Below are 27,207 nucleotides of genomic sequence, written 5' to 3'. Positions count from 1 at the left end.
AACATATGGCAGACATTGAAGTACGTTTGTGGCTAATAAAAATATTGAAAGACTACATCCTGTGATGATGGAGGCATTAGAAAATGAGCGCGAAAGGGGCACTGCATGACCTCCACGGGGCAATATCACCAGTTCCTGCTTAGACATATTGAGGTAGCCACTCAGTTGTTACATCCGCAGGTTACTTCGTGTCCCATAGTCGTCATTCACTGGGGCAAACAAAGAGGTATAAAGGAGGGTACACCATAATAGACAGCATGAATTGAGAGAAGGCAGAAGAAATGGAATGAAGAATTGATAGAGCCAGACTACACAACTGGAAAGTCGTTTTCTTCTCATTTAACACACAAGTCGACAATCATCCAATATTATTCTGCAACTCAAAAAGGAGCCACAAAAGCATCCCCTTTGGAGAGAACACCACCAGTTGTAAGCTGACTATTAACATTACCTCAGACTTACCGGAAAAACGTGTTTGTCCTAAAATCCACTAGGAAACTAGAATCTCACGCCCTCCTCATGGACTGGACACCTTACTGCATACAGCATGCCACCTTTGTTTGAGAAGATCATATTGCTCCTTATTTGTTTGGGGTCTACATAGTGTTTTAGGAATGAAAAACTATTACCTCATCAAGCTGTTGAAAAGCAATGGATTGTGAAGCTTGGAACTCAGGAGAGCATTCACCAGCATCCGAAACAAAAAATGAATATGCATCATCTTCTTCCTTTAGATTGAAACAGCAAAACAAAAAAAGCATCAAGACTGGTAGCCCCCGTCATTATCCAATACTTTCTCTGCCATTATTAGCCCTGTATGATTGCTTCCACCCCACTCATTTTTGCAACATTATGAATGGGCATCATTATGATAGTAGTGCTATACACAATTTTCTCTCCGCAGTACGCTTCCTCCAGGCCTACAATTGCTACATAATACTGTCAGGGATCTAAATACGTAGAAGCGCAGTATCATCTTCAAAAGAACCCTCCAATTTCGCAAAAGGGGGCACACTAGTCCAGCAATGCAACCCCACAGCAGAGAAAGCCCCCCTGCTTTACGAGGCAACTATCCTTTTATGTATAAGTTCTACCCCTCGGGTTGTGAGGCAGAATTTCCATCAATAATAAGCATCTATCCAGTGTTCAGTTTAGTAATACTTTATTCGGCTTAAAACAACCATAAAGGCATACAAATAAAACAATTACAATTTCATAACATAAGCACTGTTGATCTTAGGAGATATACAATGAATCCATCTTAAAATACAAACCCAAATAAACTGTTATTAATCTGCCTGGTCCGATGGCTAGGCAGAAGACTAATCAATTGCAACCAGGCCATGAATTCCTGTGGGCATGGAACTAATCTTTGAACACATAACAATCCCTGTTGTGAGATTTCCAGACAATTCTTGCAGGGATAGGATAGGTACGGAATTTGCTCACCCATCAACATTTTCGAGATGTCAGGCCCACGGTAAAGCATTGAAAGGGTTGTACTACTGAATATCGGCACCAACTTGTGATACTCTAATACCAAGGACAGAATATTATGCGGCAACATATTGAAAGGTAAGTGCCTATAGGAAGTTATAGATTTACAATTCCAAACTCCATGTTTACATACCTTGAAAATATATGTACCACCTAGACATCTATATTTGGAGTTAGTTATGGAAAATCTAGACTTGCTCGCATTGTATCCAATCAATATTTAGGTTTCAATGTTCATGGAGCACACCCATTCAAAATACCCTATTGCTTCAGCCTCCAACTAAGCAACATCCCAAGATGGCACCTGAAGTCCTTTCACACAGTTACTTACCTGTACTCTTGGTTTTCTATCATGTGTATATTCTTTGAATTAATAACCAATGAATACCCCAACCACTGCGCTGAATCCTGAACCCATTGGCACTTATTATGAGTGGCTGGACTGGAAAGCTACAAATTCCAGACATGCACCAAAGTACACTGTGAGTTGTGTAAAAAAAGTATTGTGCTGAGTCCAAAGCTATATCTGTACTGCTTATGGGTCATCCAGATATGTCATATTCCTCTGACTCAGCTCATAACCAAGCCCGGCCGGGTGTGATCCTCCCAGGCTGGATTAATTACCTTTCTCCCCATGCTGTAGCATCAGAGGCCTAGCCCTTCACTTCATGCATTGCGAAGGGCGAAGGTCTTCTCTCCAGGAGGGAGGGATGGGGCTTAGGTTGTGGAGTATCAATCAATATCTGTCACCCAGTGCCAGGCACCAGGCTTGCTCCAGGCCCAGGCCTTGAAGTCAACAAGGGGGAAGCTGGCTTTTCAGATACCATGTGGCATGAGATCCCTGGATGATGCCATTTTGAAGTATCCCTGAGGTCTGTGCAGGAGGGGAGCAGGGGCAGAGAGGTGATGTGTCGCTGCAGGATCAGGCAGAAGTGACTTCTGCCAGCCCCTCCAAGTTCTCTTAAAAGGTCTTGCACAGGAAGAGGTGCTCTCTTTGTGGTGTGGTCTTGCTGAGGAAGAAAGGTGCTGGAACCAGGCACCTTGGCAGTTGAAAGGAGGCACCCCCTGACTGTCCAAGGACTCTAGACTGCACCTCTGAGGGAGTCCAAGGCCAGTGAGGAGAAGCCTGGGCCTCTGCACAAGGAGAAGAGAGGCCCAAAAGGAGAGCCAGTTGAAAAGCTGGCACAGGGAGCCAGGGAAGACAGCTCCTTCAGTCAATCAATCAGGAGTTTGTTAAAGCGCAACTACTCACTCGTAAGGGTCTCAAGGTGCTAGGGGTGGGGGGGTGCAGGTTCCATTCCATCAAGGAGGGGGTCTGTCGAAGAGTCAGGTTTTGAGGTTTCTTGCGAAGATGGGGAGCGATGTTGTCTGTCTGAGGTGGAGCGGAAGGGCGTTCCATGCTTTGGCCGCGAGGAAGGAGAAGGAGCGGCCTCCCGATCTGGTCTTTCTGGTGCGGGGGACCTTGGCGTAGGAGAGCTGGGCTGATCTTAGGGTCCTTTGGGGTGCGTGGAATTTGAGCCGGCTGTTCAGGTATGCTGGTCCGGTGCCGTGGAGGGCCTTGTGTGAGTGGGTGAGCATCTTAAAGGTGATTCTCGCCTCGACGGGGAGCCAGTGGAGCGTGCGCAGGTGATGGGAGATGTGGCAGTGTTTTGGCAGGTTGAGGACCAGTCTTGCGGCGGCGTTCTGGATGTTCTGTAGCTTGCGGATGAGGTTTTTGTTTATTCCGGCGTAGAGTGCATTGCCGTAGTCGAGTCTGCTGGTGACCAGGGCGTGAGTGACTGTCTTTCGGTGTTCGAGGGGGATCCATTTGAAGGTCTTACGAAGGAGGTGGAGGGTGTGGAAGCAGGAAGATGAGACAGAGTTGATCTGGCGGTTCATTTTGAGCTCGGAGTCCAGGATGATTCCCAGGTTGCGTGCGTGGTCTGTGGGGGTTGGCGGGTTTCCGAGGGCGGTGGGCTTTCAGGTGTCGCTCCAGGCGTCGGGGTTTGGGCCCATGATGAGTACTTGTTTTGTTGGTGTTTAGTTGTAGGCAGCTGTTTTTCATCCATTTGGCGACGGCTTCCATGCATTCTCTAAAGTTGCGTCTGGTGGTGTTGGGCTCGTTGGATAGGGAGAGGATGAGCTAGGTGTCGTCTGCGTATGACACGATGTTGAGTCCGTAGGTTCTGACGATGGGGGCAAGTTGAGCCATGTAGACGTTGAAGAGCGTCGGGCTGAGAGAGGAGCCCTGGGGTACTTCGCAGGTGGTAGGTGTGGGGTCTGAGAGGAAAGGGGGGAGTCTGACCCATTGCGTCCTGCCAGAGAGGAAGGAGCAGATCCAGTCGAGGGCCTTGTCCTGGATTTCTGCGTCGTAGAGTCTGCGTATTAGGGTGCGGTGGGAGACTGTGTCGAACGCCGCTGATAGGTCTAGGAGGATGAGGGCTACTGTTTCTCCTTTGTCCAGTAGGGTGCAGATGTCGTCTGTTGCGGCGAGAAGGGCGGTTTCCGTACTGTGGATTGGGAGGAGTGGAGGATGTTATGTTCTTCAATGAATGTGGCGAGTTGGCTGTTGATGGCTTTCTCGATGACTTTCACTGGGAAAGGGAGCAGGGAGATGGGTCTGTAGTTTTTGAGGTCGGTGGGGTCCGCTGAGGGTTTCTTCAGGAGGGCGTTGACCTCGGCGTGTTTCCATTCATCGGGGAATGAGGCGGTCGGCAGGGAGCGGTTGATGGTGTGGCAGAGCATGGGTGCGATGGTGTCAGCGGCTCTGTTGAAGATGTGGTGGGGGCAGGGGCCCCTGAGTGGATTGACTTCATTGTCTTCAGTGTGTCTTTGGTGGTGAAGGCTGTCCAGTCATCAATCGCTGGTTTACGGGTGTCGGGGGTGGTTGGTGAGGGTTCAGTGTGTTGGTTGTCTTCGTCGAAGTTGTCGTAGATGCTCTTGATTTTGTGGTGGAAAAAGGTGCTAAGTGTGTCGCAGAGGTCTTGTGAGGGAGGGATGTCGGTAGACTCGCTGGTGGGTTGGGCGAACTCCTTGATGATGCTGAAGAGTTCCTTGCTGTTGTGTGCGTGGGTGGAGATTCTGTCTTCAATCGCTTTTTTCCTCTTTTCTCTGATGAGTTGATGGTGAGCGTTGATGGCGGCTCTGAAGTTGTTGTGGGCTTCTGTGGATTTGGTGTTTCTCCAGGCCTTTTCGAGGCGGCGGCATGTGCGCCTGTTCTCTCGAAGTTCGATGGTAAACCATCTGGCTTTCTTGGCACGGGTATTGTTGTTTTTCTTGAGGGGGGCTATGGTGTTGGTGCTGTCTGAGATCCATCTATGCAGGGTTCGGGCTGCGGTGTTGGGGGTCGTCGTTTTCCGCGATGGTTGGGGTGGAGTTGTTGAGTGAGGAGATGAGCTGGTCGTCGGTGATTTTGGTCCAGTTTCTTTGTGGAAGCAAGTGCTGGTGTCTGTGGATGGTGGGTGTTCTGAAGGTGAAGTGGGCGCAACGATGGTCGGTCCATGGGAGTTCGGTGGTGTGGCTGAAGGAGATGGAGTTTTCCGTAGTGAAGAGGGGGTCGAGGGTGTGTCCTGCTGAGAGCGTGGGCTCGGTCACGATCTGGCAGAGTCCAATGTTGTGGAGGTTGTCCAGGAGGCATGTGGTGTTTGGGTCCAGTTGATTGTCGAGGTGGAAGTTGAGGTCTCCCAGCAGGGTGTAGTTGGTGGATGCGATGGCCTGCGGAGAGATAATGTCCGTGATGGAGTTGGCGAAGGGTCTGTGGGGTCCAGGGGGTTGATAGATGAGGGTTCCTCGGAGGGCGGCAGTGGGGCTGGCCAGTATCTTGAAGTGAAGGTGTTCCATCAGTTCTGTGGACTCGTGGACTCCTTGCTGAGTTCACCCTCTTGGAGGCCAGGAGGGTGGCGAAAAGTGCTTGAGGTGGCTAGGGCTGAGGCCAAGATTATGAAAATCGGCTGCATGGGGGCCGAGGTATGCCCCCATAGAAGGTAGGCGACCTTTGACCCCTCATCAGATGAGTGACGAAGTGTGTGGAGCTCCGCTGCCGGTCTTCGATGTGCCCCCGGGGAGGGGTCACGTCCCAGGGGCTGCCCTCAGAAGAAGAAGATGCCGGGGAGTGCCGTCGTGCCCCCCGGAAAGATACATACAAAACCCAGGCTCTTTATCCTGTGCCTTGAGAAAAAAGTCTGGGAGCCCATCACACTCTCCGTGAAATGGCCCCCGGGGGTACCAGGAGCCTACCCTGGCCCGACAAAAACGGAAGTCAGGGAGCGCTGTTGCGCCCTGTGAAGTAGTGCCAGGGGCCCGGGACCATGTCATTATAAATGTGATGCCTTTTAGGGGCTTTGATTGACTTGCATTATACCTGTTATCAGATATGATCAGTACCTATCATTCTAAGGGATTCCTAGACATGTATTCTTGCTGCTGCGTTAGTGAACAACCTGACTGTCAGCCACTGTGATCTGAGTGTGTATACGGTATGGTCAGTATGAGATGCTCAGTCAGAGTAATGTGTCACTATGGCAGGTGTTCCGATTATAAATGCTGGCTGAGAAAATGGGGTGGGCCGCCCCTGGATGGTGCCAGTGGGAAGGGTCCTCGCTCCAGGTGATCGTCAACCCACTGCATTTGAGGGCAAGATGATGTTCATACATGTGGATGGTGGTACTAGACCCCCCCCTGCAAGAGGGGTGGGAATGTTACACAATGTCAAGATCTATTTCCAACAGCTTATGTATGTATGTAAAGTGATGCATAGTATTGAGTAGTGTGTGTGTAAAAAATATCCTCTTCCTTTTTATAAAGAAAAATACAGACTGGACAATCAATTATTGAGTGTTATTTCTAAATCCCTGTAAATTTTGATTACTAGCCCACACCACCTCCCTTGAGTAAGCCTTAGACTGCTCTGCAACGCTACCCTCTGAGAGTCAAGTGCTACAATGGGGTGTTTGGTTCCCAGTGAAAGACTAATGTAAACATATTGTTTGTGCAGGCCTCACAAATAATGCCTCATTTTCCAACAATCCGACACCACAGGTTTGGAATTTAAAAGGCGCACTAATTATCACCTATTACATTGTGCAGTGTAGAATAGTGCTTGACAGAGACAAATCTGCACGTACCAGTAGTTACCAGACATTTTTCCATGGTAAAATGCGTCTGATTTCACCTGCCAAACTTTACCGGGAGAAAATCTGCGAGGCATGTGGTAACACCACAAAACTTCTAATATCTATTCCTGTGCAAACAGGGATTGGAAAAGAACCGACCACTCGTGATGAGGGCCATATACAAGAGATGAACTCTATATTTAAATAATTAGAATTATTGTGATCTGGCTTGAATCCATCATCGTTCTATCATCATGATATGTACTTTACTCAGAGAAAAACAAAACCAAATTAACTCAAAAAAGGTCTCAGAGGCAATGCACTTAGTTTATATTTCCAAACTTTAAAAGCCACTGAAGAATAACATTAGTTCTTAAACTTAAACAAAATGGGAGAAAAAAACGGAAGAACATTGAACATCTCTTCTGTGCATATATTTGCTTAAATAGTACATGCGCTCTTAACATCGTTTGTTTTCCAGATATTCCCTTTTTTCCACAAGGAAGATTCGTTGAAGGTTATTCTCCCTCTGTAGCGTACAATATTCACACCTATGGCTGCTGCTAGAATTACGCGCCGGTGCTGAACATTCCGATCGCGGGCGTGGTCATGACGGCTCCCAGCCGTCATCAGCACACGCCCACCATGACTCATGACGGCTGGGAGCCATCATGAGCACCAAAGGGGTTAAGTCTGGCTTGATAGCGTAACTGTCAGGAAGATGTATTGTTACCAATTCTATAAAAAATACAGAGTACGCTTTGGTTTTCATGTGTATCACTCCTCCTATTATCCAGTGCTTGCATTGCAATGCAGAAAGGACTATTTTAGATCTAAAAAATCTGATGAATCATTTTGCATTCAGTGTACACAGAAAGTAATCCTTTTTTATTTATTTTAAATGCAGTTGGGTTTTTGATGTTTTATCTGAATTTAAATAGGAAATATTACCTTGACCACCTACATGACCACATTTACCTCCCCTACCACATCATTAGAGCATCATTTAGTTTGCTTGCTTTAGCACATGAACACCAGACTATTGGTTTTGCTAGTGCTCGTCATTAAGTGCATTTATTCAGTCACTTGCTTGTATCATATAGTCAATGCAGGTTATATAAATTGCAACCTTCCTTAAATTCAATTAATTTTGCAGATAAAATTGTGTTGGTAGTGCTAAAAAAGCAGGTCTCAAGACTGATCAAATTGAATAGATCCAGGTTTTTTTTGTTTCCTGAAGAAACTCTAATTATGCTTCTAAACGGGAAGATTTTTCACTTGTTCCCAATAACTCTTTTTAAATTAATGTACCCATTACTTAAGAAAAAATTCAGTTGCATTGTGTTTAGGAAGTGTATATTGTACAGAATCTTCCCTTATGTGCTTTTTATTAACATCATTTGATTTACTAGTAACACTTGCTATTAACTTCTTTCCCACTAAGGCAAATGGTAAAAATATCTTTTTAAATATATTTTAATTGCTAGTTTTATGACAGGTCCTGAGTTGCTTGTGTTCAGGGAGGACCTGGCTTGGAAGATCAGGCTGGACTGTACTCATGGGGAGCAGGGTCAAGACTCAATTGCATGTGGCTTGGTCTAAACTGAGGTGGCATAGTGAGAAAAAGATCGATGGGTTGGAGTGCTACCCTGATGAATGCCAGTGTTAGACTTATTGCAAGAAGCCTCCCATCACCTTTTGTGTATTTCAAAAGGTTTATTTTGCCAGGTTGAGATGGCAGGTTAAAAAAACACACATAGGCTGCAGTGGCAGACCTGAGACATGTTTTAAAGGTCTACCTAAGTGATTGGCACAATCAATGCAAGATATTCAAGATAGGGCACCAGTCTCCAGACTTTTACATGACCAGGAAGAAACAGGAGTAAAACCAGATGCCCCTCTGAGACTTCAGGACCTTCTCTATCGCACTTTTTTGTGACATGATAGCAACCTCCTTCAGCAATTGTTTTAGATGGGGAAAAAAACGTTCTTTTTGGTGGTATATTCGGTGGCTTGCTGATGAATTCAAGGGTATGCACTGAGCTATGATGTTCAGTACCCACTTGTCCAATGTTATCATGGACCATTGGTGGATGTAATGAGAAAGACAGTCCCCTAGCTGCTCCCTGGGATTGTGGTAAGTAGCCGGCACAAGAAAAAGATCACTGATTTCTAGTGACATCTCGTGCCCTGGTGGGCTGTTTTACTCTTGTTGGTTGTTTGTGATCGCTGCAGGTGGTTGTCTGTACTGTTGTGCATATTGTGGCTTATATTGACCTTGATAAGATTGGTAATGCTGTCTATAATTTTGGTATCCTTCTCTGTAACAGTAGAAACTTTTTCCTCCAGCCCCACGAAAAGGTTGTTTGTGGAATTGTAATGATCCTAGGGTGGTGTCGGTATCCGCTTTAATATTTTGCAGAGCTTCGTCAATGTGTTTTCCGAATAATGCTTCTCCGTCACAGGGCATATACAACATTATTATCTGGACTTCTGGCCTGAATATTGTTGCTTTAAGCCAGACCTGTCTGCAAAGTACTGCTGCACCAGCTAGTTGCCGGAAACCGGTTGAACGGTCGACGGCACAGTCAATTATCTCAGAAGAAGCTTGTTTACCTTCCAAGAGAATCTTCGTCACGTCAGGGTTAATATCCTCTGGAAGTAGTTTGACATATTGTGCCATTTCCAACCACATTTGTCTGTCAAATCTACCTAGAATTGGTAAAGTATTTTCTGCTTTTACTGTTACTGCCGCCATGCTGGAAAAATGTTTAGGAATAGTGTCAAGGAGACGTCAATCCCTATCTAGTGGTGGTGTCTTAGTTCTAATATCACAACGAAATAGTGCCCCGAGTAGGGGATGAATAAGTCCAAATGATAGTAAATTAAAGTTCTATGTAATAAATGTCCAACAGGAATTCGGAAAAATATTTGGTCAGAGCGATGGTGAAGAATTGGCAAAACACGTGTGTGTGTGTTCCCCATGTCTTTTTGAGAAGAAAAACGATTGTTCATCCTGGCGGCACCCATTCTACAGAAGGCCTACCTGCATTTCTAATGGAACCGTGGGCCTCCTGCTCCACTTCACTGATTAGGCATAGCTTCAGGCATGTCGTCAATACACTTCCACTGTCTGGGAAAACAACCTCACCTCCATTTATCTTGTGCACAGGAATAGGCAAGTGGCTCCCGATAGGCCTTCGTTAGTTTGCCTCACTCACACACACAATGAATGTAGGTCACTGGCCAAGAACATACACATATAAAACGTGCTGTTGGAATATTAGTGCCAGGATGTGGGATAGCACATAGAAGCAGTATTTTGTGCAAGTGGCCCACAAGGCGTCCACCCTAGTGACACAGGTAAACAAGCATTTACAATGGAATAGGTCTCGCAATGACATTATTTTGAGCTATTGACATTGTAAATGGCAATGCCTTTAAAAAAAAACAAAAGGCATTTTTTTATTTACAATACCAAAAGCTCCATTGAACATTAAATAAAACCAAGATTATGGTTATTTGAGGGCAACTGCTTGGAAAAGCAAGAGTACAGAGGGTCAGATTATGAGGTAAAAGAAAACAACCTGTAAACACTGTTAAATGCACGTCAAATAGTCCAACCTGCCTGCACACTGGGGTGAGAGGAGTAAAATCTGGTCCTCAGAGGGCACCAGAAAAAAATTATCCATTGAAAATGGGGGTACCAAGTAAACATCTTACCGTGTTCTGCAGAGACAAGATTGTTTTTCACCCTTGTGAGCCACAGACTTCAAACCGGTTTATTTTATTATATCACTTGGTTCAACTGAAGTCGCTTTAAGTCTACTGGCGCCAAGAAGCTTCAGTGTAAGTGTGCTTTTTAAGTAAATAAATGCAATGAACTGGCTCTGCCCTATATGGAATCAGTTTTTCACGTACAAGTCACACAGATCTCTGTTGCTTAACCCCCTTGAGTTACATCAAGGTAGTAAGGAATTGTCGGCCACAAATGCCAAACTCTGCTACGGCAGACACATCAACTCCTGAACTAGGATTTTAAGATCAGAACCTGTAACCTGCAGAAAACACAGCGTTAGGCACTTCATGTGAACTACCTTAGAGAAAATGGGAACGGGTGATTTTCAAGTTGCACATGTAACAAGGACATTATGCTCTTGAACTACATTTAATGAGTGTGCAAACTTCAAACTAAAGGTTACATACATACACATTCAGCAGCAGAATCATTCTACATTAACAGATTACAGATGCACACACAACCACAGAATTGCAGGCAATTAACCCACTGAGCTACCTTACCGAGACAGCAACATGTGATGTGCAGGTTTCACATACATCAGCAGTTAACTCTCAGAGTTATCTTACTGAGATAGGAAATTATGAGCTGTTGATATATGATATACATTTCAGACACACTGCAGCAAGTACAATAACCCCTTGAACTAACTAACTGAATAGTGATCCTTTGATCTGCAGGTTATACTTCCTCGATCAGGCATGTTTCCACTTCAGAGCAATCTTACTAAGACTGGGAGCTGTGGCGTGTAGGCATACAAAACCACACAAGAAGAGGTTAGAACCCGCACCATGTAGCTGATGCACACAGCAAGCACCTATTTGTTTTACAAATGAACCACTGTCTGTGTCTTTCCCCTGCTGCAGGACCCTATTGTCGTTCCTGAGGAGGTTCCGGCTCAGACCCCATCTTGTCTTGGCTCCAGTAGACCTACCAATGGGTCTGTGCGGCTGCGCAGCACCCAGGCCGGACCTGCTGAGCACACGGTGCACACACTAGCGATATTACAGAAAGTTACAGCAGTCATATGGCTAGAGACCCTCTAAGCGATCTCCCTGCCTAGAGCCCCTCTGCATGTTTAATTTCAGGTAGTAATCATTTTCTTTCTTCTCATAAACAATTTTTTAGTCCATTAATGTCACATAAAAAGCACAAAAAACAGCAAGTTGTCTTTAACAGATTAAATGGACTCCAGGCATCAATAGTGAATGAGCATACAATGTCACGATCCTTAGACTATTAAAGCCCAGGCCCGGTACTCGGTGCCCCCCTTGCAACACTTCTGGTCACCCCATACAGTGTGTGGGTTTCCTCGCGCTGGATTGCTGGACTCGACAAACCAGCAGTTAGCAGCGAGCCCCGCAGCCTCAGCTCGGCGATCCGCAAATGCAGAGCCATGTGCAAGGGCGGGGGCGCGCACATGAACTGAAAGCTAAATCAAGCACGCTGTGGGAGCCTGTGAGGTAGAGAGGAGACCCCATGCATGTGCACATCACCTGTCGAGGCGCGCACATGTTTTGTCCCCTTCGCGCACCAAACCGACAATAATAGTCTTGCCAAGGGGAAGTAGCACAGGCGCTGCGTTCGCTATGCGAGACCTATAAAGGTCTGGCGTTAGCAATGAATACACAAAATATGATTTGCTATCACAACTAATCTACATGCTACAGCCACGACACACAAGGTTGTCCACTGTCAGGAAATGAGGGCACGTTTTGTGTGCCACTCCTGGTCCCAGGACAGATCGAGGACCTTGCTCATGTCAAGAAACAGACCTGCGGCTCTGCCTACATACTATATTAGAGGGATACTAGGGCCAACAACTAAAACCTTGTGCTTCATGTAAGAGTTTAGTGTTTGAATGCTAAAACCCATTTTAAATGTACAAAACCCATTTAACGATTCAGAAAGGGTTTTCCAAATCGTTAAATGCATTTATGCAACTATTGACAGTGGCTATTTGAAAGGGGCATGTTAGGAGTACCCCTTCAAAATACAGACTCCTTTTGGTATGTAGTAATGATTTGTGAGCAAAATCTGGTCGCAAAACATTAATATTTTACCACCACCTCAAAGGAGGAGGTAAGCTATTCGCAAACCGAATGCCGACAGCTAGAAATGGTTTGCGTAACTTTTCATTTTTTTAATGCATCCTGTTTTCCTTTGAGCAAAACGGGCTGCCATTAAAAAACAACAAATTGCTTTAGTTAAAAGCAGTCACAGATATGATGGTCTGCTGACCCCAGTAGGCCACCATCCCTGTGATTGCGGTCAATCATAGTGGTGACAATTTTTGACCTACCTAATGAAAATTGATGAGGTAGGTATAATTGCAACCCACTACGATCCTATAATATATAAGCCAACCTTTAAATAGAGTGGCTAGCAATATACCAATGCATTTGTTAGAAGTCGAGATCTAAATTGCGACCACTTTTACCAAGCTCATTTAAGTACACTCCAATTAAGAAATCGCAAATTGACAATCGTTATTAGTCACAATTTACGACTTCTTTTTGGAACCTTTGTACATGCGTCACAAGGATACCAGATACTTGCAGTTGGGCAGATGAACACAACTGTACACTTTCCTAGTCTGTTTTTCTAAAGAAGGAAAAAATCAGGTCCACACACAACAAATACAATTGCAGAAACTAGCTTTGAAATACCACAGCCTGCCAAAGATTAATTAACGTACCTCTGCTTTAGTTTCTAAAGTTGGTTCTTTACTTTTTAAAGGGTGGAAAAGATTGTGATGTACAACGAATGGGTCTCCAGTTTGATATGAAGCTTCAGCCTTTGACTTGAAAGAAAACAATGGTTAGTACTTACCATACACAAAAAGTTAATGTATCCAGTAAAGAAAAATACAGAAGTCATACCTTAACAGGCTTAACATCTTTCAGTTTTCCTCTCATTTTCTCTCTCACTGCCTTAGTTTTATTTTGGCTTTCAAATGCAGATCCATCTAAAAACATCACAACACAAAGAGATACAACATGAATGAGGCTTGGAGAGGCGATTAAGAAATATTACTACTACTCTTATCTCCAGTGTAAATGTTAATTTTAACAGGGTCCAGAGAAGTTATTTCCTAAGCCAACATGAATTCAACTTCGCCAGAAGCCAGAACAGTCTCACTTTACCTAGCCCAACACATTCTCTACAGCTCAGCTGTATTTCCTGCCAATATGGACTTCAGGATGGAGGCCATTGTGTTTCCCTGATGTCATCTGAATTGAGTGGGAAACATGATACCAGCATAATCTTTCACAGTAGCAGGGAAATGAGATGAGGGGTGTCTTTGCTTCCAGCACTGTACAGCAGTGGAACAGTTTGCACTTCAGCACAGGGCCCCTTTCTTACCCCCAATTTATTTTCTTTTTAAACCATTCCAACTTCATGATTCTAAAACTGGCAGAGTTTACATGCAAGGTAACAAAGTTGCGAAGTCCAGGACATCACAACTTCACCATCCTCTAAACATCTATAAGTATTATTCACAACATTTTACTCAAAGGGAGAGTATCTGGGAAAGGAAACTGGGACTCATTCAAAATGGCTACTTGAGAAATGTTCACATTAAATAAAAAAAAAGCCATATGGAGTTAATCCTTGTTATATAGAGAATACGTAACAGGTAAATGTCATGCAGTCATTGAGGGGTAAATGTCATGCAGTCATTCAGGGGTTCTGGTGACATTTACAAACCATGAGGTCGAAGGCCAACTGGTTTATAAATGTCACTGGAACACCGAGATGGCAATATAGGGCCATATTACATGTTACTCATTATGTACCTTCCATGGTTTCGTAACAGGTTTGACTATTCTTTATAAAGATTTAGAGCACCGGTTCTTAACTTTTTGACTTTTTTGAACACCCACTTAGTAAATATCTAAAAAAATTCAAAAGCCCATGTGTACTTATTGCAGGAAACCCATTTAGAGGCCAAATCATGCGAACATGTCTTTGGTAAATAGGGTTGGTTACAGGAGATACTATGTTCAAGGCAGAAGGGGTGCACAAGGAACGTAGCAATAATCATTAGGGCAAACAAGGGGGTTAAGGTCCAGAACTGGGACACAGATCAGTCTGGCACATGGCTAGTGGCAGCCCTCTCCATAGGCAGCTTACCTTTCACGTGCGCAGTGTTCTATGGCCCGAATGAGGACAATTCTGGTCCTCTTTTGAAACTGGGGGCAAGTTTGTTACAGTACACTGCTCCGGTCATATTAGGGGGAGATTTTAATCTGGTCTTTGATAAGCAGCTGGACTGAACCTCCAGGGCCAAATATTCTGCTCCAACGAGTACATTAGTAGCCCTTAGGAATATTATGAAAGATTTTAACATGCAGGATGTGTGGAGAGCTAAATATGGTGCTATAAGAGAGTACTCATTCTATAGCAAAAAATATAAGCAATACTCGAGAATAGACTATTTTTTTGGCTGACCAGGCATTGCTTGCGGATATTGTACTGGTTTCTCATATTCCAGTGGGTATTTCGGATCCTTCAGTGGTTGAACTGCTAGTGAACCTAAGGGCTAGGACTATAGAGTACAGATGGACACTTGATAGAACACTTTTTCTGGATGAAGGTGTAAAGGCTGAGGTAAACGAAAGAATACTCGATTTCTTTAATTTTAATATAGGTTCATCCACCGAGCAATTAGTCTGGGAATCTTTTAAGGCCTACCTACGAGGTCTACTGAGTTCCCAGATGTGTTATCGGAGGAAAATCATTAAGAAAAAAGAAACTGACGACCTTATGGCCAGAAAGAAGAAAGAACTGGAACTACAGCTGGTGACTCTGACAGTTAGGGAGAGCATCCCGAAGTTGGAGAAAGAACTGCTGGAATTACAAGCAGCATTTAAAGCCAGGAATAATAAGATCATTAAGGAAAGGTGGGAGGTCAGTAGATTAAAGAATTTTGAGTAGGGTGTGAAATGCGGTGCTCTCCTGGCTTGGAAGTCAAGGACTGAGAGGGTTAGAAATAATATTAAGTCGTTAACGCAGAGGGAATCCAGTATGCTGATAGCAGAGGACAAGCTGATTAGGGAAGAGGCTAGGGGGTTTATGCAGGGTTTATATCAAGAAGACACTAGCCTTGGAGCAGAGGTGGTCAATGGTTAAATTTGAGAGACCTCCCCCAATTGTCGGAATCAGACAAGATTTACCTTGCCAGTGAAATCACGGAGGGGGAAATAAGACAGCAATTCAAGAAGATGAGCCGAGGCAAAGCCGCCAGCCCTGATGGCCTGCCGGTCGAGGTATATTCTGAAAATATAGAGATAGTGGTGCCGGTGCTCAGGATACTTTTTCATAGAATCTTTCTACAAGGGGATACCATCCCCCCTTCTTGGTTGGAAGCCACTATTACATTGATAGCCAAACAAAACAAAGACCCACAAAAAATTGAGTCTTATAGACCAATTTCATTATTAAACTCCGACCTGAAGATCTTTTCTAGGATACTGGCCACTAGGCTAGCAAAAATTATTATAAAGATCATACACCCTGATCAGAGAGGGTTTATACGAGGGAGGCAGCTCAATGAGCTTACGTTTCAGGTAATAGAGGTAATAGATTTTGCGGAGGAGAGAGGGCTGCCACTTACCATTTTAGCAATCGACACAGCTAAAGCTTTCAACCAGGTTAACTGGGCGTACCTCTGGGCTACCATAACTAGGTTTGGGTTTCCTTCGGTCTTTATTGAAGGAGTTAAATCCCTAAATAAGAGCCCTCGAGCTAAAGTCCTAGTAAATGGCGGTTTATCGGAATGGTTTAACATCTCCAGAGGTACCAGGCAGGGGTGTCCCCGGTCCCCTTTATTGTTTGATGTTTATATCGAGCCCTTCGTTTGTCTTCTTAGAACTGACAGTATTATTTCACCTTTTAAAATTGGAGAGTTGGAACTTAAAACGGCCCTATATACGGACGACCTCCTCTTATATACCTCAAATCATGTCGAGGCAATTCCCCGGTTATTTGAACTGGCCGAGGAATTTGGAAGGGTATCCCGTTATACAATCAATAAAGAGAAAACAGACATAATGGGGTGGAACAACGTAATCCCTGTACAGGGGGCTAAACAAAAAATTAGGTACCTGGGAACATACCTTACTCAAAAACTGCTGGATACCCCTAAAACCAGCTGGCATACAGTAGTGAAGGAAGTGAGTAAGTTACTTTTAAGATGGGGAAGCTTGCCCTTGAACATATACCAGAGAGTAAATCTGGTCAAAATGACTATCCTCCCTAAAATAACTTTCCTGTTTAATACCATCCCGCTCTCATTTAATCCGAAGGATATCGCTAGCCTCCAAGGGAAGATTGTTTCGTTCATATTTGCTACAAAATCACCCAGGATCGCCTGGAAGAAACTGAGGAGAAGGCTGAAGATGGGAGGTCTGGCCTTACCCGATCTATTCCTATACTGCCATGCCTTTCATTTTAAGAATTTCAGAATACTTGCAAATAAGTTAGATTCCTCTTCACAGGGCCGTCTCTTTCAGGCTATGCTATATGATCAGCCACAGGCTTTGGAATTTTTTCTTTTTAAATTCGGGGACCAAAGATTTTACAAAAAAGTCCACCTTAAGACCTTACAGATGTCACTTAAAAACTGTGGATATATCCTGCGAGCCCTGGGGATACCTTATTACAACTTACAGGCCCCAATATGGGACTCTCCTGGCACCCCGGAATGTCTTTTAGATCAATTGTCGCAGCCACTCAAAGGAGCCGGTTTTAGAACGTGGGGCGACCTTTGTGTTAATACTAGGCTGATGGACGGGGAGTCCTTTGTGAATTTAACTGACGGGTCCCTTATCAGTAGTCTGCATGGTGGGCAAGACAAGTGTGGGGGACTGGAGAGGATACCCTGATCCTAGATTTTATCAGTAGAGGGAGAGTCTGGAAACGGGAGGTCTGCTTCTGGTACACGACACTTGCGGGAGTAAATGACAGCTTGGATTCCGAATTGGCAAATCTTTGAGGCAATGTTTTAACCGGGAGTGCAGAAGAGGTACAGAGAATCTGGACTGATGCATTTGCTATGTCTCAGAAGATAATCAAACCAGCAAATCTCAGAAGAAATCATCTGTACACAGCCTACAGGATATATTGGACACCGGCCAAATTATCCAGGATAACAGCTGAGAACTATTATTGTCCAAGATGCAAATTCCCGGCAGCGGATGATCAACACATGTTTTTAGACTGCCCAGAGATCACTAGTTATTGGACTGCAGTTTGCAGGTTTTTAGAGAAGGTTTTATTAACGCCAATCACATGTTGTCCTAGATTGGTCTTTTTTGGCTTGCCACCGGGGTATCTGATGAATGATATGGCTTTACAATTTTTGTTCTATGTGATTGTCATCGCCAGGAGAAAAATATGTAGAGAGTGGAAGGCGGAGGGCCCACCTAGATTCGCTGATTGTCCAAAAAATATCATGATGATCAGCCAGTCAGATATGGCTTGTGGCGGTGCGAGTGCTAATAAAATCTGGTCTGCACTAGAGGTCTGGTCAAGGAAATAACTGCGGTCCAATGATTATGCCAGAGGTTTGTGGTACGGTCCTCCCTGGTATCTATGACGGTCCATCGAGGTAAATGGGAGTTTGAAAGGAGACAGCCTACCTCTGGGTGAACCCTTTATGCCGCACACATACTCCAGGGGCGGAAACCAAGTTTTTTGTGTGTGAAAGGAACAGGGAGATCCCATCTAGAGCAAGTATTTCTTGGTGGCATGTATGAGGACAGAAAAAAAAGAACACCCACTTAATCATTATTGGAATCCAGGAAGCCCACTGAAAAATTATTGGAATTCAGGGACTACCACTGAGTCTTTAGCTGGAGAACCCAATTTCGATGATTTGAACTGCAAATCATAACACAAAAATACAGAAATAAGCATTCATCAAACAAATATATAAATATTTAAATATTTTCTTTAAGTTACGAATATAAAAATTAACATTCTAACAGAAAGGTTGGAGTTTTGCTAAAAATAAAAATTATTAAACAAAAACCATGTTATTTATTACTTTCACACTGAGAATATATTACAATATGACATATAGATATTGGCCTGGCTGCCATTACAGTAATACAGTGCTTGTAAAACAAGCAACAACAGCTACATTGAGAGTCAGGGGAGTTAACCTTCTAACACAATCTCACATCTATGCTAAGCAGCAGAGGCAGGGCAGTTGCTACGTTCTATATCTGCCCCATCCGGGCCATTCTCAGCAGCCCGATTGACCGGCAGGGGGTTTTATAAATGAGCTGGGGCAATGATTACTCAAGCTCTTCTACCCAGAAGGAAAATGTAATGCAACACACAGCAAGGGTATCTACATAATCAGGATTGTCTACCAACTCTATACAGCTTCCCTCTCTGTCTCTGCTTCCAGGATCCCAGTCAAGTAAGTCTGGTAAGGACCCCAAGTATCCCTGGGACAACTCAGAGTGGTAAGGAACTCTCTGTAAGTATCAGATTGTGTGTTTCAGTAGCCCAGCGTTGCTAAATTTAATCAAGGCCACCCATTGCACATACTATATTCTGTTTGATGCACTTTTTAATGCTCCCATGAACCAGGCTGAGAATGACAACTTAATTTTTAGTCTTCATTTTCAAATTCCTATCAGTTACAGAGCATTTAAAAATTTCAATTTTACATTTTGTGTCTTTATTTATATACACTTTGTGAATCTGTTCATAATATTTAATTTTCTAAGCAGTTGTGGAAACCTCAGGAGTCGTCACAAAACCTGATTGGACTCCGAACCAGAGGATAAGAATACCTGATTTAGAGCTTTTGAGCATCATCTGATTAGTATTCATTGTTTGTCAGAAATTACAGATATACCTGACAATGTTTTGAGAAATGTAGGCTTTAATTGGGGATAATGTGATAATATTTAAAATCATCTGTGTTATGGAACGTGTTTTATTATGAATCAAATTTTAAATGGAAAGTGCTTTGAAAGGAAATTAAAAACATGCTTTGTAAAATGTGCTCTTCTTTTGTAGTACTTTGACACTATAGAGTAGGTTTAACAAAACATATTTATATAAAGAAAGAAAACAAAGTGCAATGTGCGACTGTGTAAACTATTACTGACTAGGTTCTGTGTTCACAATGTTTATTTTAACACACTGGGGAGGATTCATTGGCAGAAGCTAGCATCAAGGGTGGGGCTGTAATGGTAAGCTTGTCAGCTGTAATGATTGACATGATGTAATATGTGACATCCTCACCAGTGGATTGCGGGCGCGAGAGTTACAGTTAGTACAACTAACTATAACAGAGGAATTTCAATGGTTGTGTATGAGTGAAATGTCCAGCTAACTGTAACACCCCTAAAACCTATGTTTTTTTCAGTGAATTGCTAAGGTTTTTTAAATGTTGATTCCTAACTATAACCTACCTACATATATATATATATATATATATATTCACTGAAAAAACCATAGGTTATAGACCATATATAGTTAGGAATTCGCATTTACAAAACCTTATTTTACTCACACAAAACCATTGAAATTCCATATATAGTTAGTTGCACTAACTATATATCGCGCACCCGCAATCCACTGCTGATGATGTCACATATTACATAATTCATGACATGGTCAGTGACATCACTGATGACATCACTGATGACATCTCAAATGACATCACTGATGACATCTCAAATGACATCACTGATGACATCACTGATGACATCTCATTTGACATTCCTGATCACATCACTGATGATATCATTCATGTGATAATACGATGAACCTCTTCAGACTCTAATATAACCTTAGATACAATCAGTGTAAACAGACACTCACAGACTGTCACTCATCCATGGAGTTACTCACACACCTAGTCAGTCATGCAAAGAATCAATCACCCCTCCATTTCCTCAACTATACAGTTATACAAACTTTACTTATTCAAACATATACTAACACATATTTACTCTCTTATACAATCCCTGATACAAGTTCACAATGATCCATACAGCCACTCACACATTCACTGGCTCTTATGCACAGTTATTTATATATGTCAACTCTCACATGTACTGTGTTTTACATATGTACTTACTTTGACATGTAGCACTGAGATATCCATTCACTCACCAATACACTCATGCACACAGTCAACCGCCCATACAGCTGTTTCCACATGCACTTTTGAAACCATACATCTAGTGAATCAACTGCTCACACATCTATGCACAGAGTCATACACCTCCCAGCCACCCACACACACACTCAGTCTCCCATACAAATACTTGGGCAACCAATCAATAACCCATATAGTTACTCATATAGCTACTTATCAACACATGCAACAGTTTACAGAACAACAGACATAATGATGCACAAATTAAGACAGTTTAGTCACTAACCCATGCACTCAGTGAGACACATTTAATCACTCACTCATACAGTCAGTCATGCACCTACTAAATCCTTCATCCAGACACTTATACATCCACTCATTCTTCAATATGTAAGACATATTTTAACTTTACAGAAACATACAGTCACTGGATGTTGTCATCAGTGATGTCATCAGTGATGTCATTTGAGATGTCATCAGTGATGTCATCAGTGATGTCACTGACCATGTCATGAATGATGTAATATGTGACATCATCAGCAGTGGATTGTGGGTGCGCGATATATAGTTAGTGCAACTAACTATATATGGAATTTCAATGGTTTTGTGTGAGTAAAATAAGGTTTTGTAAATGCGAATTCCTAACTATATATGGTCTATAACCTATGGTTTTTTCAGTGAATTTTCAAGGTTTTGTAAATGCTAATTCCTAACTATATATGGTCTATAACCTATGGTTTTTTCAGTGAATTTTCAAGGTTTTGTAAATGCTAATTCCTAACTATATATGGTCTATAGCCTATGGTTTTTTCAGTGAATATATATATATATACATACATATATAAACATATATCATCTGTATATCTATATAAATACAAACATAAATGCATGCATACATATACTTATATGCATACAGATGCATGTTATTTACATGAAAGTTGAAAACACACTAATAAAAGCAAAGCTAAAAAGCCACCTCATTACAAACAGAATGGCTTTAACTTAAACGAGGGCGAGATCTATTGCATTTTCAATGCTTGTTTACTTTGGTTCCATCAAGAAGGCATTCAGATGTGTCACACATTTGCCATAAATTCTGAATGTTAGCACTCTAGTTGCACATTAGATCACTGTAGTAAAGCTACTGCTCACCAGGGACGTCTGCTGCTGGTATTCAAAGTGCATGTTTCAGTCTGCATGTCAGAATTTTTTTAATGAAATAGAAGAGGATTTGAGAAGTCACTCAAAATGATCCCTAATTTTTCTTTCTGAAGCACTAATCATACTTTCTATGGCAAAATTAACCCCCTCATGTTGTTCCTTTTTAAATTGAGTGTTTTCAGACTTACCACTTCATTCCAATCAAGATGGCTTCTGGTGTGCCATACTTTTGTCATAAGTAAGACTGTTAGCGCTCTAGTTGTTCTTTAGAACACTCTGGGACATTCTGTCATTGGGCTATACTTGGGGTACATCTGGGTGATATTTGGGCTACATTTAGGCTCTTTTGTCTCTGGTGGCCATCTTAGGAGACTGTATGTCAGAATTTTTTAATGAAATTGAAGAGGGTTTGAGAAGTCACTCAAAATGTGCCCTAATTTTTCTTTCTGCAGCACTAATCATAATTCATATGGCAAAATATACCTCCTCATTTTGTTCCTTTTTAAATTAAATGTTTTAAGAGTTACCACTTTATTCCAATCAAGATGGCTTCAGGTGTGCCATACCTTTGTAATAAGTAGGACTGTTAGCGCTCTAGTTGTTCTTTAGAACACTCTGGGACATTATGTCATTGGGCTATACTTGGGCTACATCTGGGTGATATTTGGGCTACATTTGGGCTCTTTTGTCTCTGGTGGCCATTTTGGCAGACTGCATGTCAGAATTTTTTAATGAAATAGAAGAGGATTTGAAAAGTCACTCAAAATGTGCCCTAATTTTTCTTTCTGCTGCACTAATAATACCTTCTATTGCATAATATACCCCCTCATTTTGTTCCTTTTTAAATTAAATGTTTTAAGAGTTACCACTTTATTCCCATCACGACGGCTCCAGGTGTGCTATACCTTTGTAATAAGTAGGACTGTTAGCGCTCTAGTTGTTCTTTTGAACACTCTGGGACATTCTGTCATTGGGCTATACTTGGGCTACATCTGGGTGATATTTGGGCTACATTTGGGCTCTTTTGTCTCTGGTGGCCATTTTGGGAGACTGCATGTCAGAATGTTTTAATGAAATAGAAAAGGATTTGAGAAGTCACTCAAAATGTGCCCTAATTTTTCATTCTGCAGCACTAATCATACTTTCTATGGCAAAATATACCCCCTCATGTTGTTTCTTTTTATATTAAATGTTTTAAGAGTTACCACTTTATTCCAATCAAGATGGCTTCAGGTGTGCCATACCTTTGTAATAAGTAGGACTGTTAGCGCTCTAGTTGTTCTTTAGAACACTCTGGGACATTCTGTCATTGGGCTATACTTGGGCTACATCTGGGTGATATTTGGGCTACATTTGGGCTCTTTTGTCTCTGGTGGCCATTTTGGGAGACTGCATGTCAGAATGTTTTAATGAAATAGAAAAGGATTTGAGAAGTCACTCAAAATGTGCCCTAATTGTTCATTCTGCAGCACTAATCATACTTTCTATGGCAAAATATACCCCTCATGTTGTTTCTTTTTAAGTTAAATGTTTTAAGAGTTACCACTTTATTCCAATCAAGATGGCTTCAGGTGTGCCATACCTTTGTAATAAGTAGGACTGTTAGCGCTCTAGTTGTTCTTTAGAACACTCTAGGAGGCTGCAGTAGAACACAAAGGAATCAACTGACAGTCTCTGTCCTTGTTGGATGTACATGTTTTACTGAGAATGTCAGACTTCATTTTCACATGACTGAGAAAGATAATGTGAATTTACAGAAAATATGCTTTCAGTTTAGCTTATAGATCCCCTTCCAAACCACTGTGGGAAAATCATGAGATATTAGTTTTCTTTCAAACAATATTCATGATATCACAGCAGAAGTTTTTTTCACATGGTAAAATCACCTTAGAACCCACCACAATTCCTAAAACGAGTATGGTACCATCAACAAATGATTTATAATGTAACTAAAGTCCTAAAACACTCTATTAACTACAATGCTTTTTAATGAGGTGCTATCATGTATATTGGTCCCAAGATGGCTGCCAACACTTCTTGGATGAAGTGCTGACAGCCAATCAGATCAGATGTGTGGTTAGGCTCCGCCCAGATATATATCTTTTTTTGAACCTAAATTACTCAAAATCCACTGGAGCACATATACTGAGACCTAGCAAAGGCACATCGGGCTAACAGTCCCTACAATTTTGCCAAGTTTGGTGCAAATCCATTCAGCCGTTCGAGCTAAAAGTGAGGCCAACCGCCCTATGGAAATTAACATGGGAAAAACGCGTTTTGGGACCCCCCTTTTTTCTCAGCCCCCCCCTTGATGAAACCCCCCCAAATTGTCAGGGGCCGCTCATGAACAAAATGTTCCATTTTCCTGAAAATTTCAGCCAATTCCGTCCACAAACGCCAAAGTTATTAGACATAGAATTTTCAAAAATCCCATAGAGAGAAAATCCTAACTATATATACCTACTGGCGACCGCCAGTAGGTAATATATATATATATATATATATATATATATATATATATATATATCCAAACCACGTTCCCTTCCAACGGAAAGAACAAGCCACACCAGTTCAGCAGGTCAAAAACGCGCTTTATTGAGCATTTCCAGGCATGACGCGTTTCGTCGTTAGACTTTCTCAAATGCCCTAATGTTAGGGAAGTGCTTTCCAAGTCCACCTTTTAACCCAGCTGGCCTCACTACGATTGGTTGACGCCTGCTGGCAAGCGCCAGGGAGCATAGCGAAACTCCGTGCTCCGAGTTTCACAGAAAGCAGTCACGATGTCAGTACTCCCCCAAGTGGGCGGTGACTGCCTCCTCTCACCTGGCGCTTGAATCCCGGTGGAAAAAGCGGCTGACCAGGAACCATCACCCACCCGCAGGGCACACTCTGTTTCCCAGGAGCGACATCCAAGTGAGAGGCGCTCCCTCGTGTGATCACGATCCAAACAGTGGGCAGGTCACAGACGCGCCATGCGGTGGTTCGGCAGCATTCCCAGTCTGTGAGGTAATACCAAAGTTTGTTTGCCACTACTGCCGCCGAACAGTCTTTGTTGAGTGGGGGGCCCTCTGTGTGCTGTGGCCGCACACAAACATCTCCAAACCACGTTCCCTTCCAACGGAAAGAACAAGCCACACCAGTTCAGCAGGTCAAAAACGCGCTTTATTGAGCATTTCCAGGCATGACGCGTTTCGTCGTTAGACTTTCTCAAATGCCCTATACATATATATATATATATATATATATATATATATATATATATATATATATGTATATATGTATATATATATATGAATATGTATATGTATATATGTATATGTATATATATATATATTTTTTTTTTTTTCACTGAAAAAACCATAGGTTTCTCACCAGTTATAGTTAGCTGGAAATTTTACTGACATAAAACCATTGAAATTCCCACGTTATAGTTAGTTGGGCTATATATGATGATGTCACATATTACATCACTCATGACATGGTCAGTGACATCACTGATGACATCACTGATGACACCATCCAGTGAATGTGTGTCTTTCTGAAAAATACATTTGTTTTATATATGTATTTGTAAAGGTCGATGGAAGAATAAATGTTTAAATAAGTGTCTAAATGGATGTTTTTTTTTAAAAAAAGGATTGATTAACTGGCTTATTAAGTGTATCTTAGTGAATACATATATTACCGAGTAACGTTTAAATATTTTAATGTTTTTACCAGTGTTTCACTTTGTGTATAAGTGGCTGCATGGGTTGGTGACTGACTTACTGTTTGTATGTGTTTTGAAGACAGCATATGTGCAGGACTGTATGGATGGATGAGTCCAACAGCGGACCCCACCGACCTCAAGAACTACCGCCCCATCTCGCTCCTCCCGTTTCCAGCCAAAGTCATCGAGAAGACCGTCAACAAGCAGATGGCCGCCTTCCTCGAGACAAACGGATCCCTCGACCCCTCACAGTCCGGCTTCCGAGCCAATCACAGCACCGAGACCGCCCTCATCGCCGCCACCGACGACATCCGAGCCCTGATGGACAATGGAGAAACAGCGGCCCTCATCCTCCTAGACCTCTCCGCGGCTTTCGACACGGTCTGCCACCGCACCCTAGTACGGCGCCTCAGCAACATCGGAATCCAGGACAAGGCGCTGGAATGGATCATCTCCTTCCTCGACGGAAGAACACAGAGAGTCCGCCTACCACCGTACAAGTCAGAGGCCTCCGAAGTCATCTGCGGCGTCCCTCAAGGATCATCTCTGAGCCCCACCCTCTTCAACGTCTACATGAGCCCCCTCGCGGCCATCGTACGCAAACACAACCTCAGCATAATCTCCTACGCCGACGACACCCAGCTGATCCTCTCCCTGACCAACGACCCCACCGCCGCCAGAGCCAACCTGCACGAAGGGATGAAAGAGGTAGCCGAGTGGATGACGACCAGCCGCCTAAAACTGAACTCAGACAAGACGGAGGTCCTCATCCTGGGCCCCTCACCCTCCGCCTGGGACGACTCCTGGTGGCCTCCCGCCCTGGGCACCGCACCCAAACCGACAGACCATGCACGCAACCTGGGCTTCATCCTGGACTCCTCCCTTTCCATGACCAGGCAAGTCAACAACGTCTCCTCGACGTGCTTCAACATCCTACGCATGCTACGGAAGATCTTCTGGTGGATCCCCACCGAGACCAGGAAGACCGTCACCCAGGCCCTCGTCACCAGCCGACTGGACTACGGCAACGCCCTCTACGCCGGTACCACCGCCAAGCTCCAGAAGAGACTCCAGCGGATCCAGAACGCCTCAGCCAGACTCATCCTCGACATCCCACGAACCAGTCACATCTCCGGACACCTGAGAGACCTTCACTGGCTCCCCGTTAACAAAAGAATCACCTTCCGCCTCCTCACCCACGCACACAAAGCCCTACACGACCAAGGCCCGAGCTACCTCAACAGCAGAGTCAACTTCTACGCTCCCAAACGCCACCTCCGATCAGCCAACCACGCCCTCGCCGCCGTCCCCCGCATCCAAAGAGCGACTACAGGAGGAAGGTCCTTCTCCTACCTGGCAGCCAAGACCTGGAACTCCCTCCCTCCCGACCTGCGCCTGACCCAAGACCACCTCTCCTTCAGGAAGAAGCTGAAGACCTGGCTGTTCGAGCAGCCCCCCCCAGCGCCTTGAGACCCTACGGGTATGTAGCGCGCTTTACAAGTGTCATTGATTGATTGATTGATTGATTGATTGTGTATGTGTGTGTGTTAGTGAGTGAATGACTGTCTCACTAGTGTCTTTATCAGTAACTACATATGTTTTAATCTATTATATGTGAGTATTGATGTATATAAGTGAGTATATGTCAGAGCGAGAGATTGTAAGAGTTCCTGTTTAAATAAGTATGTGTTTCTATAAGTGATTGTTTAAGAGAGTAAGTATGTGTAAATTTCCATAGAAGTAAAGTGGTAGTGTGTGTATAGTTCTATATGCAAATAAATGGATGTTCAATAGTTTATTTGCATGTGTGAGTATGTGT

The 27,207-nt window shown here is 43.3% G+C and overlaps 1 protein-coding gene across 1 annotated transcript in view; it reads right to left on the bottom strand.

Annotated features, from left to right (window-relative positions):
- CC2D2B (coiled-coil and C2 domain containing 2B) overlaps positions 1 to 27,207 on the bottom strand; it is a 1,912,120-nt gene that overhangs the window by 1,378,684 nt on the left and 506,229 nt on the right. The window contains exons 8-10 of the mRNA XM_086919535.1: positions 13,269 to 13,354; positions 13,085 to 13,189; positions 630 to 728 (exon numbers count right to left, since the gene is read on the bottom strand). Of these exons, the coding sequence (XP_086775661.1) occupies positions 630 to 728; positions 13,085 to 13,189; positions 13,269 to 13,354 (290 nt within the window). The remainder of the gene's footprint in view (positions 1 to 629; positions 729 to 13,084; positions 13,190 to 13,268; positions 13,355 to 27,207) is intronic.

Source organism: Lissotriton vulgaris, chromosome 5 (genome assembly GCF_964263255.1).
Source record: "Lissotriton vulgaris chromosome 5, aLisVul1.2, whole genome shotgun sequence".
In the NCBI taxonomy this organism is placed as follows: domain Eukaryota; kingdom Metazoa; phylum Chordata; class Amphibia; order Caudata; family Salamandridae; genus Lissotriton; species Lissotriton vulgaris.
The sequence above is the reverse complement of the archived record's forward strand: the minus strand, read 5'-3'. Positions and strand labels throughout refer to the sequence as shown.